We start from the raw sequence: 13,823 nt of genomic DNA, 5'->3' as shown, positions 1-13,823 counted from the left end.
ATTTGCAAAATCTGGTAAAAAGACAAAGTGTACGTTGTTACCGTTCCTCTTATTTTTGACGAATCGGCTCCCCGTTTACATGCTGCAGTTTTAAAGATGGCAGCTAAGTCTGCGGCTAAAAGGTTTTCATCGTTCTTACAATTGCATTTGCCGACATTACAAGATATAGCTCAAACCCAAAGCAATTATGTAAAAATTGGAATTCGATATTACTCCAATTTCAGACCTGTGAATAAAGTTTCAGCCTTTTCTAAAAGTAAGTATATATATAGCCAATATTGCTTTTGGTAGCGTGCACACTCCTTTCACACTGACGGATACTTTTTCACGTGTTTTTTCTAAGTCCCGCGATTCTTTCCTGTCAGCTTAAAATATTTTTTTCTTATTGTTTTATGATTCTTGACTAACTTGAATTAACAAATTTGCTGCTAAATTTTGTGCCTTCATGCTGTGTGTATTCTCGCAGACGCGCGTTTTGTCACATGATATTGTTCAGTCAGGGTATTCACTTAATTAGGCGACAGTAGGCTAATTAGGGCATACCACCTATTTAGGCGACTCATTGTAGCCTAGTTAGGCCATATGTAACCTAGTTAAGACAGTACAATATTTAATGGCTTTTCACACATTCCTAAGAAAAAATCGCAAAAAATCTTTGTTCAGAATGGATAGTCCACAGCTGTTTCGGAGCGGACAAAAATGCTACGAAAAAATAATTCGATTTACCCTCTCAGTTAAAATAGGATATCTCAAGAACAAAATAAGATTTTTATATTCTGTAAAAAGAATAATAATCTTAGATAAATTGTCCATATTATTAAAAGAAATTTTTTTTTGGACACCTGTCCGAAATTGGTAAATTTAGGCCAAAATATCTAAAAATGACTTAAAAATTATCATTTAGATAAATGTCTTCCACAAAATTTCTGGAATAAAGTTAAAAAAACATGTTTTTTATGGTCCACAGGTTAGGTTAAATATCTGGAATGAAAATTACTTAATTATATTACTGTCCGAAATTGTCCAAAGGGTTATATTTGGGCCAAATGTGAGAACTATGTGAAAAACGGCCTTAAGAGCCTTAATATATGCTTAAAGTTTATTTATTAACTGAATAAAAAACATTGCTTTGGATTCTAAGACCATTAAGGATGATGTAGATGAAATATTAGTCTGTCCGAAATTGCCCAAAGGGTTATTTTTGGGCCAAATGTGTGAAATATGTGAAAAACAGCCTATGGAGCCTTAATGTATGCTTAAAGTTTGTTTATTAACTAAATAAAAAACATTACTTTGGATTCTGAGGCCATTAAAGATGATGTAGATGAAATATTAAACTGTCCGAAATTGTCCAAAGGGTCACTTTTGGTCCTAAGGTTTTTCGGGCCAAATATGTGACATCTATATATTAAATAAAACATCATTCAGAGTCGACGGTTTCAACATTTTAGTTTATCATGCTAGAAGAAAATACCTCAAGTTGTGCATAAATATTTTATTTATTATATATATACAAAGCAATCATTTTGTGTTTCTTTATAAACTGTATAAAATAGCACCCAATCTTGTGTTAAAGCCAAGATTAGCTAGCTAGGTAGCTAAAAACATCTTTGATTTTAACAATTTCATCTTGAGAAAGCCCACCAAAGTCTTAACTAAATAAAAAAAAGAAGTATTAAGTTACTTAGCTACAAAATGCAAAACTGTAGGACCAAAAAATAGCTACTCTTTACAGAAAAATATAAAACAGGAGAAGCAAGATTAAAAAAGATAACAATTATCCACGCTTAAAGTTTTACAAGCTGTAAAACAATTTCTTAAACTTAAGGGTGCTCTAATAGCATAAAAATAATAATAAAATCCCTGCAAAATAAAGTAGTTTCCTGTTTTGTCCCTTACCTTGTGCTCTGCCAAACTTTAGCTAGCTAAAAAATTGCAAAGACACCGTTGTCTCGCTTATTCCAACATTTTCGAAAAAATTCCGGTTTCGAACCAGGATTCCCGGGTCGAGCAATCAAGTCCAAGGTAAACACCACGCCGCCGTAATTTTTTTGAGAAAAACCATACCTAACAAAACATTAAATGGCATCGCTATGACTCTCTTAGAAGTTTAGATAATTATTTAATTAGACAGAAAAGGGATCACACTACATCAAATCGCCGTGCACCACTTTGGCAACTTTTTCTCCTCTTTTTTAGCGCCTAAAGAAGACTTTAACTTAAAATTTAAGTAGTTTATAGTTTGCGAGACGAACGGTGCACGGTACCGGCCAATAGAACCATGTTTCCAGGCCCCCCATACCAATTTTCAAGTCCGTAGCTAGTAGCGCGGCGTTGCCACGAGGTTGGAAAGATGGTATACTTTCGCCAAAAATAATGTTTTTTTTAATTTTGTGTGTTTTATTCGACGAAATAACTCGAAATCCATAACACACATGTATAACATATTTATATATTAAAAAAGAAGAAAAGTAGGTCGTTTTAATACTTTTTATTTCAGTAAAATTAAAACAATACAAAAAAAGTTATAAAAACTTAAAAAATGATAAAAATACAAAATTTCAAAAAAAATTGTGGAAGCCATTTTAATTTTGTCCGCGGTTTGAACGTAGCGAAACAGCCGTGAGTCTACGCGACCATGATTCCAAAATTGTCACTCGTGCCTCAATATGTTCGTGCAACTAAGAATTATGTTAAAATGAAATATATAACCTAATTAGGTTAAGTGTCGCCTTTTTAGGTGATGTGTTCGTCCGCCATATTTATTTTTTCCCTGCGCTGTGAATGGCTGAAATCCATTATTTAAAACAACAAATAGTGCCACACGAGGTTTGGGCTAAAGTTACCAATGCGCGATGCAAGTAAGACGATAATTGGTCAAAATTATCTGCAAAGTGGACAGATTTGATTCACATAAAAATTGTAGTGCGAAACACAATGATTTCAACTTATTTACAACGGAAAGTTTTCATTCGCCTAGTGATATGTATGTTTTGCGCATACCAAAGTGAATCAGAACACAAGATGTTTTGATATTCTTAATACTTTCAACTCTTTTTACGTTTTTTACACGCGTTACGTTTGATTTCTTCAATACAATAGAATTATTAAAAGTGATAATAAATAACAATATATTTTATATACGGTTATAACTTGCTGCACTGAAAATAAAAACCCAGGAAGACTGGATTCCAGTCTTCCTTTACTTTAATTCATCTTTCCAGGAAAGATGAATTAAAGTCTTTTAAATTTACCTCTGAAAATATGCCATTGAAATCCCCTCCCCCTCTCCTCTTCCTTTTGAAGTTCTAAAATTTTGCAAAATTAGGGGGTTGAAAATTCCCTAGTAAAAAGGGTTCAGTTTTGTCTACTCCTGAGTAAATTATTGCTTCTTAGATATCTATTTTAAGTAAGACAGATTATTTGATTTGGCTTGAAACAGCAATTGCTCATTTTATGTATATAGTTTTAGTTTGCAGCCAGTTTCTATTTCTTTTAAAAGTTACATTCAGTTTATTCATTAAAATATCTAAATTCATGTTTCTGCTGGTCAAAACCTATTAGAAAATAGCATTTGAAGTTGAAACTAAACTCAATAAACTAAGGTGGTGGCAAATGACAACGATAGAAAATTAGAGAGACTTATTTTGAAAGTTCCAAAATTACCAGGTATTTTTAGTTATATGTGGTTGCTATCAAAGGCAGATAAAGTAGACAAATTGAATTGCAAGGGCACAATTTAATTTGCTTTACCTTTTTCTGACTATCAGTTTGTTGTAACTATTTAACAATGCTTTTTAGTAGGTTCCATATATATTTTTTAACAACAACAACGAAGTGCTTTCTGATGTCTTTGGATACAAGTTTAAATTAATAGGGCCTTTGTGTTAATAATAGAGGAGGGGGGGGGGGGGGGTACTCTTACAATACTCTTGCCACAAAATTTTAAAATATGTAAAGAGCAAATCTAGTGCGTAGAAGGAAGTAAAAAATCTACTATCACTGAACGGAATGTGATTGGGGACAGTATGAAATGCAGAGGACAAATGACCATTAAACAACTGTACAGTTTCGAAGCCCGAAAAATATCTATTTTAAGAAAACACACAAACAAACGAACAAAAAAAACAAGTTTACAAAATTTGGAAACAGTTTTTCTTTTAAGAGGTTTTCTATATCTGTGTTTAATCCCAAACTGATGCAATCCTTGTTGCTAATAAAGTAAAATTTCAGTATCACAACTGATGCCTCAATTTCTGCTTCAACTAAACATTGTTGGGAGCTTCATTATTTCCAACACACATGTTATCTCAGTGTTGATAAAATGAGTATACTGGGGACTTGAATAGCTCTCAATGTACCTATGTAATGTTCACCAAAAAGCAGCATTCCTTTCAAGGACTGAAAAATAATGTTTTGAGAAAATATACATGGAAGTACATTTATAGTATCCATCTGAACTTTTAAAATCCATGACAAATTTTGAAACAACAGATAGGATCTTCAAATTGATATTGACAATATAATTCATCAATTGTCATCAATTAAGAAGGGATCTTTGTTTGTTAAAACAAACAAAGATCCCTGGAAATAAGGTTGATGCTGGATAAGATTGTCTCATTTTTTAAATTTCAGTTGGAAATTATTCTTTACCAAAAATAATTATAAAAACATAAAATATAATGAAAGCAATATATTTATATTACATTATAATTTGTAATGACATCAACCTACAAAATAAGCTTGTAACATGTCAATTCTAAAAGTCTTGCTGAAAACATCTTTTATCCCTGTTGTATCACTATTGACTCTTAAATATAAAAATCGAAATGAATCTCTCTTCCTATAAAATGACACAACTTTATTTCAATTAAGAAAATCCATTTGCACTTATGGAACACAAGCAGCCATGTTATGATTTATAGGCATATTTATATTTCAACATATATCATAAATATAGAAATAAATTTGTAATAAATTATAAAAAATTGCATGACTACAATCTGGCAGATACAAACCACCACCTTGTCATTCTTACTCAGCAGGTTTTTTGATTCAATTTGTCAGCCAAAATTTGCACCTAAAATGAAATTATCCTGCTTTGCGTTGGCAAACTTGTGTTTTATGTCAACATTTTATGTTTTGTTTTACCGCCATTCCTATAGACGAACAACAGTTGAATTACAGAGAAAATATGAATAAAATTTCTGTAAGTTCAGCTACATGCAAGTTAAAGAAAAGCCAGGTTGGCAAGAAGTTGCTAACGTAGATCAGGAGTTTTTGTGAATTTTTGTCAGCATTCGTCTTGGCAATTGATGAGTGACAACATGCTGCTCAGCTATTACTATGCTGTATATATATTTTTTTTATTTCAAACAAAAAGGTGTGAGAGACAATCCTTTTAAACTACTGTTTTATTGTTTAGACTTCCAGAAGGCGTCATTATCTAAGGAAATATATTCAAGATTATTTCAAACTTCAGGTAAAAGTTACATTCTTTAATAAAAATGAATTGTAGCATTGTATAGGAACTATATTGCATGGTGGCAATATAATTCTGCATAACTATGGTTTTCATTGTGCATGGCAAAGTAAAAAACAATTGATTCAAACGTCTCCATTCCATAATTTATGTCCTTACTTTATAATAAAGAAACTTGCAAAAATAGTTAATGTTTGCAAGTTTCTCTATTACACACTAGTTAACATAACTTATGTTGACATTTTAGCTGTCTCAGATCGAAAAGACTACTATTCTATTCTTGGCATTTCCAAAAATGCTACCAGTGCAGATATAAAAAAGTCATATTATCAAGTATGTATTATTTGTTAAACAAATTTCTCGAAATGTTAGTATAAAATATATTATCTGTTAGAAACCCCTGTATAATCAGGAAATAAAGAGAGAAGGATGCAATTAAGGGATTAACAAACTATGCATTCTACAGGTACTTACTGCCCCACACAATATTTCGATGTCTGGTTTTGTTTTTATGAGGGTATATTGTTTTCCAAGGTTATATGTATTCCCTTTGTGTTCCAATTTTTAATTCTGAATTCATAAAATTATTTTCGTTTTCAACACTGAGATTTATTAGGCTTTTTAAAGACTTTACTGACACTAATGGCCCATTTAAAATGACTGTTATCTCTGTATTGAATTGTTTAACTTTCGAACCAAATACTTTGACAATGATTTGTGAATAATGATGTCTTAGATAAACAGCATCTACCAAGGTAGATTTGCTATCCAACCACTGTAAATCTAGCAGATTAAAAACATTCAAACTTGCATACCTTTTGATATGTTTATTGGATAGACATTTTTCTATATTTTCTTCTATTTAAACATTAACATAATCCTACTGATTTTCTGGACATTGGACAAAATTAGAGGATGTGTACTGTGTATGTATTTTAGCTACTCATGTTTTTGTTTTATCGATTTTATCTTAGTTGGCCAAAAAATATCATCCTGACACGAATAAAGATTCTGGTGCTGCTGAAAAATTTCAGGAAATACAACAAGCTTATGAGGTATGTAATAATTTAAGAGAGTATCAGGGCTGCTTCTATTTGTTTTATACTAGTTGTAAGCCTGCCAAAAATCCACAGGAATTTGCCTGTCACTTCGCAGCTACCATTTTTGGCTTATAGACAGAAGTGCAGTAAGATGGCTGTGTTATATGAAAAGTCAGTTTTAAATACTTCTGTATCGAAATGATATGATTATGTTTTACTGTAGTAAAGATAAAAAATTGTTAAAGTTAATTTGCACAATACTTTGTAGAATGGTACAAAATTAGGAAACAACTCAAAAATGTTTAAATAAAAAGAAGACAAAAACTAATGTTTAGAATACAAGAGCTGAAAAACTCACATATATCGCACAAGACAATGCCATATGATTAAGAATGTTGATGTTAACTCGTAAAACTCGATAGCAAAATACAGCACACTTTCTGCATGAAAGTCTATGGAAATTAAACATTATGTGTTTTAAAGACTTGAAGTCTGGAGGATATAGAATTTTGTCTTACTTTCTTTAGATCTTAAGTGATGCTAAAAAGCGAAATGCATACGACCAATATGGCCAAACAGATTTTAGTGGCGCTGGTAGGTTTTTCTAAATTTAACTTTTTGCAACTAGAAGTAATAGACTAAACTAGGATTCAGCCCAACAATGAATTCAGAGTGTGGGTTTTTTCAGAGAGATTTTCACAATGTATTTTTTCCACTTCTGAGGTAGTTTACTAAAATGTAGTGTTTAGTTTTATTACTAGAGTAGGTATACACCTTTGTAATTCATCACTTCAGGATCTATATTAGGAATGTAATGTCCTCTAGAAGTTAGAATTTGAGGGAGAAAGATCTTATTTAAACACTGATAATGAGGTTATTTTGACAAGAGATTCATTTGGTAGGTCATTTTGAGAAAATATAGTTGGTTTAGTAAGAGATTTGATAGTTCCACTTGGTGCGATGTAATGTGCAGTGTTTTCAGTTATAAACTGTCTCAGCATAGATCAATTTGAAAAATCAGTCGCTATCCCAAACTATCGAGTGTCGAAAACAGTGATAGGAAGGGATAAATGTTTTATAAAAAAAGCTGCACAATGTTATTTTGTTTCTGAATTTAGAAAATTTCCTGCAGTTGCTGTTCCTGCAGTTTTTGTCGATTATGTAGCTGCAGAACATATGAAATATGAGAAAGTACTCTCAATATTGATGCAAGTCACGTCTTTCTTGAGAACACACATTTTGTAACTTTCTCATTGCCACTGTTGGTTGGAAAATACTTTAGATCTGTATTGATGTAAATACATTTTTTTACTCTTGTAACATTTAGGAGGAGGCCCAGGTGGTCAAGATCCATTTGGAGCGGGAGGCCCCTTTCAAGGAATGAATACAGACGATATATTTAAACAGTTTTTCGGAGGTCGTGCAAGTGGGTTTTCTTCACCATTTGGATTCGAAGAAGCGAGAGCAACACAGGTTTGTTCATTGTGATTACTATAACATTTTGGAAACATTATAAGTTTGTTGAGTATGATTTTCCTTATGAAAGTAATCTTGTCGGCCCTTTTCACCCAACACAAATTTATCACTGGCTTTTTTAACCGTGCTCGTATAGTGAAAATTAACGCCATCTAGGGCTGTAAATAGGATCATATTTGTTTAAGCCTGTAAGCTTCTGAACGTTATGTTTCTTACAGAACTACGTGTTGAGTTTGTCTTTCATGGAGTCTGTTCTTGGAGTAAACAAAGATATTCGTGTTCAAATGGAATCTCTGTGTAAAAGATGTAATGGCAAGAAAGCTGAACCTGGAACCACTCTTCATACATGTCCGAAATGTAATGGTACTGGTCAGGTAATTACTACGAGCAATGTATTTATTGGTTTCAAATTCTTCCTAAAGAGACTAATCTCCTGCTGACTACATATGAAAGGGCTTGAAAGTTGTCTATAAATCTGTATATTTTTTTGAAAAACCTAGTAAGCTATAAAGCCAAAAAAATTTAATTGGTTAGTTTTCAGTTTGTATGCGAATACCTGAGCTTTTAAGTGAAGTTGACACAAGTACAAAGGTTGTGTATTTTGATTTATACGTGGAACTTTGAGACGTATTTTAACTACTGCCAAGACAGAAAAGGTTTTAAAATTTGACTTGTAAATTCTTTTTTAAATAATACAAGAAGTAAATCTTCAGTACATTTTTACCAGCGGTGGATTTTTTTAAAAGTTAGCGAGTATTTATTTTGTACATGAAGCAGCATCAAATATCCTGTTTAAAATATTTGAAACAATTTTTTGTTGCGAGGAGTTATTTTGCGTAATTATAGCAGTCAAAGCAAAAAAATCCTTTCGAGTCCATTTTGCGACGAGTGCATTTCTTATTAACAATATAGTTTAAAGTTTTAACCGTTAGGACTACAGAGACAAGGAAACAGTTCGTTATAGAATGTCTGTGTTGAAAATGTTGTATTTTTGATTTGAAGTTAGTTACTTGTGGAATAATAATCTAACGTTTTTTTATTTTTTTATTTTTTTTTAATAGGAGCATATTTCAACTGGTTTCTTTAACATGATGTCAACTTGTCAACGGTGCAAAGGACAGGGCACTATCATAAAAGATCCTTGCAGAAAGTGTCATGGAAAAGGAAGTGTGTTGGAAAACAAAACCGTCACTATCCCCGTCCCAGCAGGTACGGTGCCTATACCAATGTTGCTTCGTCACTAAATTCTCGTCAAACTTCTGTGTGGCTTGTTTGTTCAGCAAATCCAGTTAACTTGTTGTGTGCGTTTTTACTAATAAACAAAAGTCTTTTGTGTTTGATGACGAAAAAGTTCGATTATTTGGTTAATCTCTTTTATTTAGAAGTGACATATTCTTCTAAAGTTGACATTTTTTAAATTTCTGATTGACTACACCCTGACCTACCTGAATCCTCAAACTTAAGTCTCGTATTGGTTATTATTGTTTCGCCTTTTAAGATTCTTTGCATTTTTTTTCTGTAACTGAAGAATTTGATTAATGCTGTCCGATTTTCTGTGTATTTTTCCCCAACCTAAACTTTTATTTTTACAATACAGGCATAGAACATGGTCAAACTGTCAGAGTTCCTGTCTCGTATGGAGAGATGTATGTCACATTTAAGGTTTGCATGTTTTCTTTTCTTGTTTGTTCTTAAATTGTATTCAAATAAAACATTACCTAAAATCTATGTTATAATACCCGTTTACGTCTGTCTGTCACGCAAAATAGTAACGCAAGTATCGAGATGCACGCAATGAGATAAAGAAAGGGCAGGTGAACCCGTGGATTTTTCCACGGGCCACCGACTAGTATAATGAGTAATGGTGAAACTGCGGGTTATAGTTATAAAACTTCGAATTTGGACACTTCACACTTAACAGAATGCGGAAGATTTGTGCATGATTTCTATTTTCTGTACTTTGTTTATAGGTTGCTGAGAGTAAAATTTTCCAAAGAGAAGGCTCTGACGTTTTTTCCGACATTTATGTGAGCTTCGCGCAGGTAACATAGCAACACCTGATTGCTTCATTAGCGGTACTTGCTATGATTGTTAGGTTTCATCATCGTGTTGTTTAAATTATTGTTACAAATTTTAGGCCATTCTTGGTGGTAACCTCACCGTTTCTGGTTTGTATGGTGATATTGATGTTAGGGTAAGTACTAATTTTCACACATACTTGTTTCGGGTTCACTACGTGTTCAGATGTCTATAAATATATTGCTTTAAAGTCAATTTTGAACTTAATTTTACATTACACTACCTTAAGTTTTTTCGCGAATAGGTTTATTTCAGAGATTTCGCGAAGATTTTTTTTTCGCTAATTGAGCATTTTTTTTTAAAAAAACGAATATTGACATCGCCAACAAGCTTAATCCCAAAGCAGAGGCGAGGAAAGTAAAGCAGTTAGTGAAATTGGCAATTGCTTGCAGAGATTTTTGCGAAATGTTAAAAAAAACAAAAAAAAGTAATCAGGAATGCTTGTAAGGTGCTTTCTACTGCTCGCCACATATAGAGAAAATTAAAAAAAAGAAAACTTATTTAACAGAGCTCTTGCTGAAAAGCTTTTTTAAAATAAAACAAAGGTCAAGTTAGAAGGTTGTACCGGGTTAGTTTACTTGCACTTGGAAAAAAATAGTAAATCGATCGTGAAAGTTTTTAAGGAAGCAACTAGTTTGCACTGACAACAAAATGCTAATATTTTTATTATCATTTTTAGATACAAGCTGGCACCCAGTCACATCAACAAATGCGTTTGATTGGGAGGGGTATTGCACGCTTGAATGGACATGGCAAAGGGGATCATTATATAAACATCAAAATACACTTGCCAAAGTACGAAATAATTTGTTGTTAATTATTGTTGGTTTACAAATTTGTCTGCTTTACAGGGTTTCAACCAACCGCGGAATCTATGAACTCAAGGAATTATCGACGACAACAAAAAGTTTGAGAATTATCAAAAAATTTGAACTTGACTATTTTTGGGGGGATGAGTCACAAATTGAAAAGTTTAACCTAAATGTCAACCCGCGGTTTAGTTTTACCCCCTTCCTTCCTCCCCTAAATGCTAGGATTAAAAGTTGTATTATGTAAGTACCTATGGTCAACCACTGAAATCAGAAGCACTCGAACACACACTCCAGTCAAGCACGTAGACAAATCAGAATATTAAATCGCCAAAGGATTTAACGTTTCCTTGACGTTGCATTGACGTTTAGCATACGCCTTTCGATTTTTGAACCAAACTCGAATATCAGGAAATTTTAGGAGAAAATGGGGACTTCCATTCGTATTTCTATGATAAATTTAAAGTAGAAACAAGGAAAATAAATCATTTCGAATCATAAAGTACATTATAAAACATATCAAATATCAAAGGATAAATAATATGACCAGGATTTATTTGAATTTATCAAGAAAGTGTTTCTCAGTTGGAAACCCTACGTCGTTAGGGTAAACTTGTTATTGTGTCAACATTCCATGTCAATTGTGTGAGTCATTCCTCTCCCACATGCGTCTGTTGTCCTGTCGCAACAAAACACACCCCAATAAGATAATTAGCTTAAGATAAAATATTAATTACTGTGCGTGTTACGCAATTATTGTGACGTAATTATAACAACAACGTCTCGATGGAATTTTTACTTCATGACTAGCTATATACACGTAACAACGACATCTCAATGGAATTGTTACTCGGTGACTAGCTATATACACGTCACCAGCTACCGCCTTCAATAGAACAAAAATTGTTAGATATTTCCCACGCTATACAAGAAGGAGAGATATAAGCTATGAAAGCTGATTTTTTGCGGTTTGATATTGGTGTGGTAATAACTAAAACCCACTCATAGAATCATCAAACATGTGTTTTTTTATAATCGATAGGTCTGTCCCGTTGAACCAAAAATAAGTTTAATCTATTCATGGACAAGTGCTTTTAAAGTGGTTCCTAATTCGACTATGTTATTTATACACACAAATATATATATTTGCTTGTTTTTCTTATGAATTCTTTCTCTCCTCCTTAGATACCTCACTGAGAGACAGAAAGAATTGATAACCGAGTTCGCCGAAACTGATTTGAATATTCGAGGCACTGTGAATGGCGTAGACCGGAATAAAAGTATTATTTTAAATTTTTATTTTATAAATCTGTTTCGTGTGAACACAACATCCCTTTAAGTAGAATGCGAAACCGTGAAGCTGGAAATAAACAATTAGAGAAGAGCAAAACTCATTTAAAATAAAAATAAAAAAAATTATGTATATTCTTTTATTAATTTTTTTGTATGTTGCCTAAAATACATTCAAGAAACATTTAAGCATTTATCACTGTGAATATTAAATAAAACGCCCGACGCGATTTTTATTTGGGTCGCTAATCAAGAAGAATGATTCGTAAATTTTATTCTACTTAATTTTAAATATATTTTAAATGATGTTTAGCCTCCTTACTGCTTTATATTTTTAGCAACCTCAGCCACATTTTTGTGTGGTTAATCTCAGTAATCCAAATTATCCACTCTCCTAGCTTTGTATTTGAATGATGATGAATTTTATTACTATCAAGGCGCAGGGAATGATCAGAAAGCTATTTTTTTTATTTGTGTTGTCTTGAGAAAGTTACAACTTGTAACAGCCTAGATATATAGATATTAAACCTAGCTGATTGCTTATTTAATGCTTAATTTTTCTTCAAATTTAATCCTTTCTTGCTAAACTGGTAGATTTTAGTTAATCCAACAAGTAACAAATGAACATTTTATCTTTAAATGGTAACAAAAGAGGTACAAACTGAAACGCCCCTTTTCATATCAAAAATGCTTTTTAGTAGGAGCCGTTATTTCAAAATATTATATAGGAATTCTTGTATAAGAGTTACTTTTAATCGAGATGGGCGTTAAATTTTAACTTTACCGAATGACGTTGACCGCTATTGGCTGGGGAGATATGCTAATCTTTACTGGCTTCTACGAATCGAGGTGCAAAAATGAGCTAATTTAACAAACAAAAAGTGCCCGCTAGGCATGAGAATAAAAAAATGTCAGCAATGTACTTTTTAATTTACTAATTGTCCCATTTTCTTTTTTCTTTTGAGGCGGCTAGCTCACGAATTATGTAGTACGTGTTCGAATTAAAAAAACGAGTAATGTTAAAAAATAGGTAATTTACTATAAATAAATAATTAACTAAAAGCAATTGGAGTGTTAAAAAAAAAAGAAGAATATTATGCTCCTTTTTTGTGTTTGAAATTTTAAAAAAAATTTGTTTTTTAGAAACTAAGACAACGAAAGAAAACTCCTCCAATTCAGACAATGAAACCAAAGATTTTAAAGAGAGCAATGAAAAAACTGAGAACGAGGCAGCTGCGTCGTCAGCAGATTTCGCAGAAGGTAAAGACGAGGGAAAAGAGAAGTTAATCTTTAATATGAAGCCGGAACAGGCTCATAGACTATTTGCCCTTAGTGCAGTTACCTTTGGGATTAGTCTGTTCCTCCTCACTTATCATCATGTTACAACCGGTTAGAACTATGTAATAATATTGAATAAACCACTGTGGTGAAGACCTCTACAAAGGTTTTTGCTCCGTTTTAGATACGCAAAAGAAAGATGACGACGAAAAGGATAACGATGAAAATTCTCGATCAGAAAACCGAGTGTAGAAAAACACTACAAATATCAATTAGCATTGTCAATTTTTTAATTACTTTTACGTGGAATATATTTTCGTATTTGGTCATATTTTCTTTCTTTTTCCACTCGTAAAGTTGTTGTAATTT

General features: G+C 32.4%; 2 protein-coding genes across 3 annotated transcripts in view; both read left to right on the top strand.

Moving 5' to 3' along the window:
• The window catches only part of LOC130654715 (integrin-linked protein kinase-like), an 82,942-nt gene that overhangs the window by 30,481 nt on the left and 38,638 nt on the right, over window positions 1-13,823 (top strand). The gene's annotated exons all lie outside the window — the stretch shown is intronic.
• On the top strand, window positions 62-13,781 carry LOC130654710 (dnaJ homolog subfamily A member 3, mitochondrial-like). 2 transcript variants are annotated; one of them, XM_057457327.1, is made up of 15 exons: window positions 62-256; window positions 5,426-5,482; window positions 5,730-5,815; window positions 6,457-6,537; window positions 7,050-7,116; window positions 7,850-7,995; window positions 8,217-8,372; window positions 9,060-9,207; window positions 9,596-9,660; window positions 9,969-10,040; window positions 10,136-10,192; window positions 10,757-10,872; window positions 12,072-12,166; window positions 13,320-13,565; window positions 13,639-13,781. In XM_057457327.1, the coding sequence occupies exons 1-15, from the start codon at window positions 97-99 to the stop codon at window positions 13,704-13,706; spliced, it is 1,620 nt and encodes a 539-aa protein (XP_057313310.1). In that variant the 5' UTR covers window positions 62-96; the 3' UTR covers window positions 13,707-13,781. The 2 variants fall into 2 exon arrangements, with proteins under 2 accessions (XP_057313310.1, XP_057313311.1); XM_057457328.1 differs by having other exon boundaries at window positions 63-256; window positions 13,320-13,436.

The sequence above is a fragment of the Hydractinia symbiolongicarpus genome, chromosome 8 (assembly GCF_029227915.1).
Source record: "Hydractinia symbiolongicarpus strain clone_291-10 chromosome 8, HSymV2.1, whole genome shotgun sequence".
In the NCBI taxonomy this organism is placed as follows: domain Eukaryota; kingdom Metazoa; phylum Cnidaria; class Hydrozoa; order Anthoathecata; family Hydractiniidae; genus Hydractinia; species Hydractinia symbiolongicarpus.
Note: the sequence above shows the minus strand (reverse complement) of the source record. Positions and strands in the feature narration are given on the sequence as shown.

What these genes read in the sequence shown, in the direction of transcription:
- LOC130654710 (XM_057457327.1), top strand. Translation starts at nt 97, where the DNA reads ATGGCAGCTAAGTCTGCGGCTAAAAGGTTTTCATCGTTCTTACAATTG. An exon ending in AGATGTATGTCACATTTAAG is followed by an intron (nt 9,661 to 9,968) that starts GTTTGCATGTTT and finishes CTTTGTTTATAG; the next exon opens with GTTGCTGAGAGTAAAATTTT. An exon ending in TTATCATCATGTTACAACCG is followed by an intron (nt 13,566 to 13,638) that starts GTTAGAACTATG and finishes GCTCCGTTTTAG; the next exon opens with ATACGCAAAAGAAAGATGAC.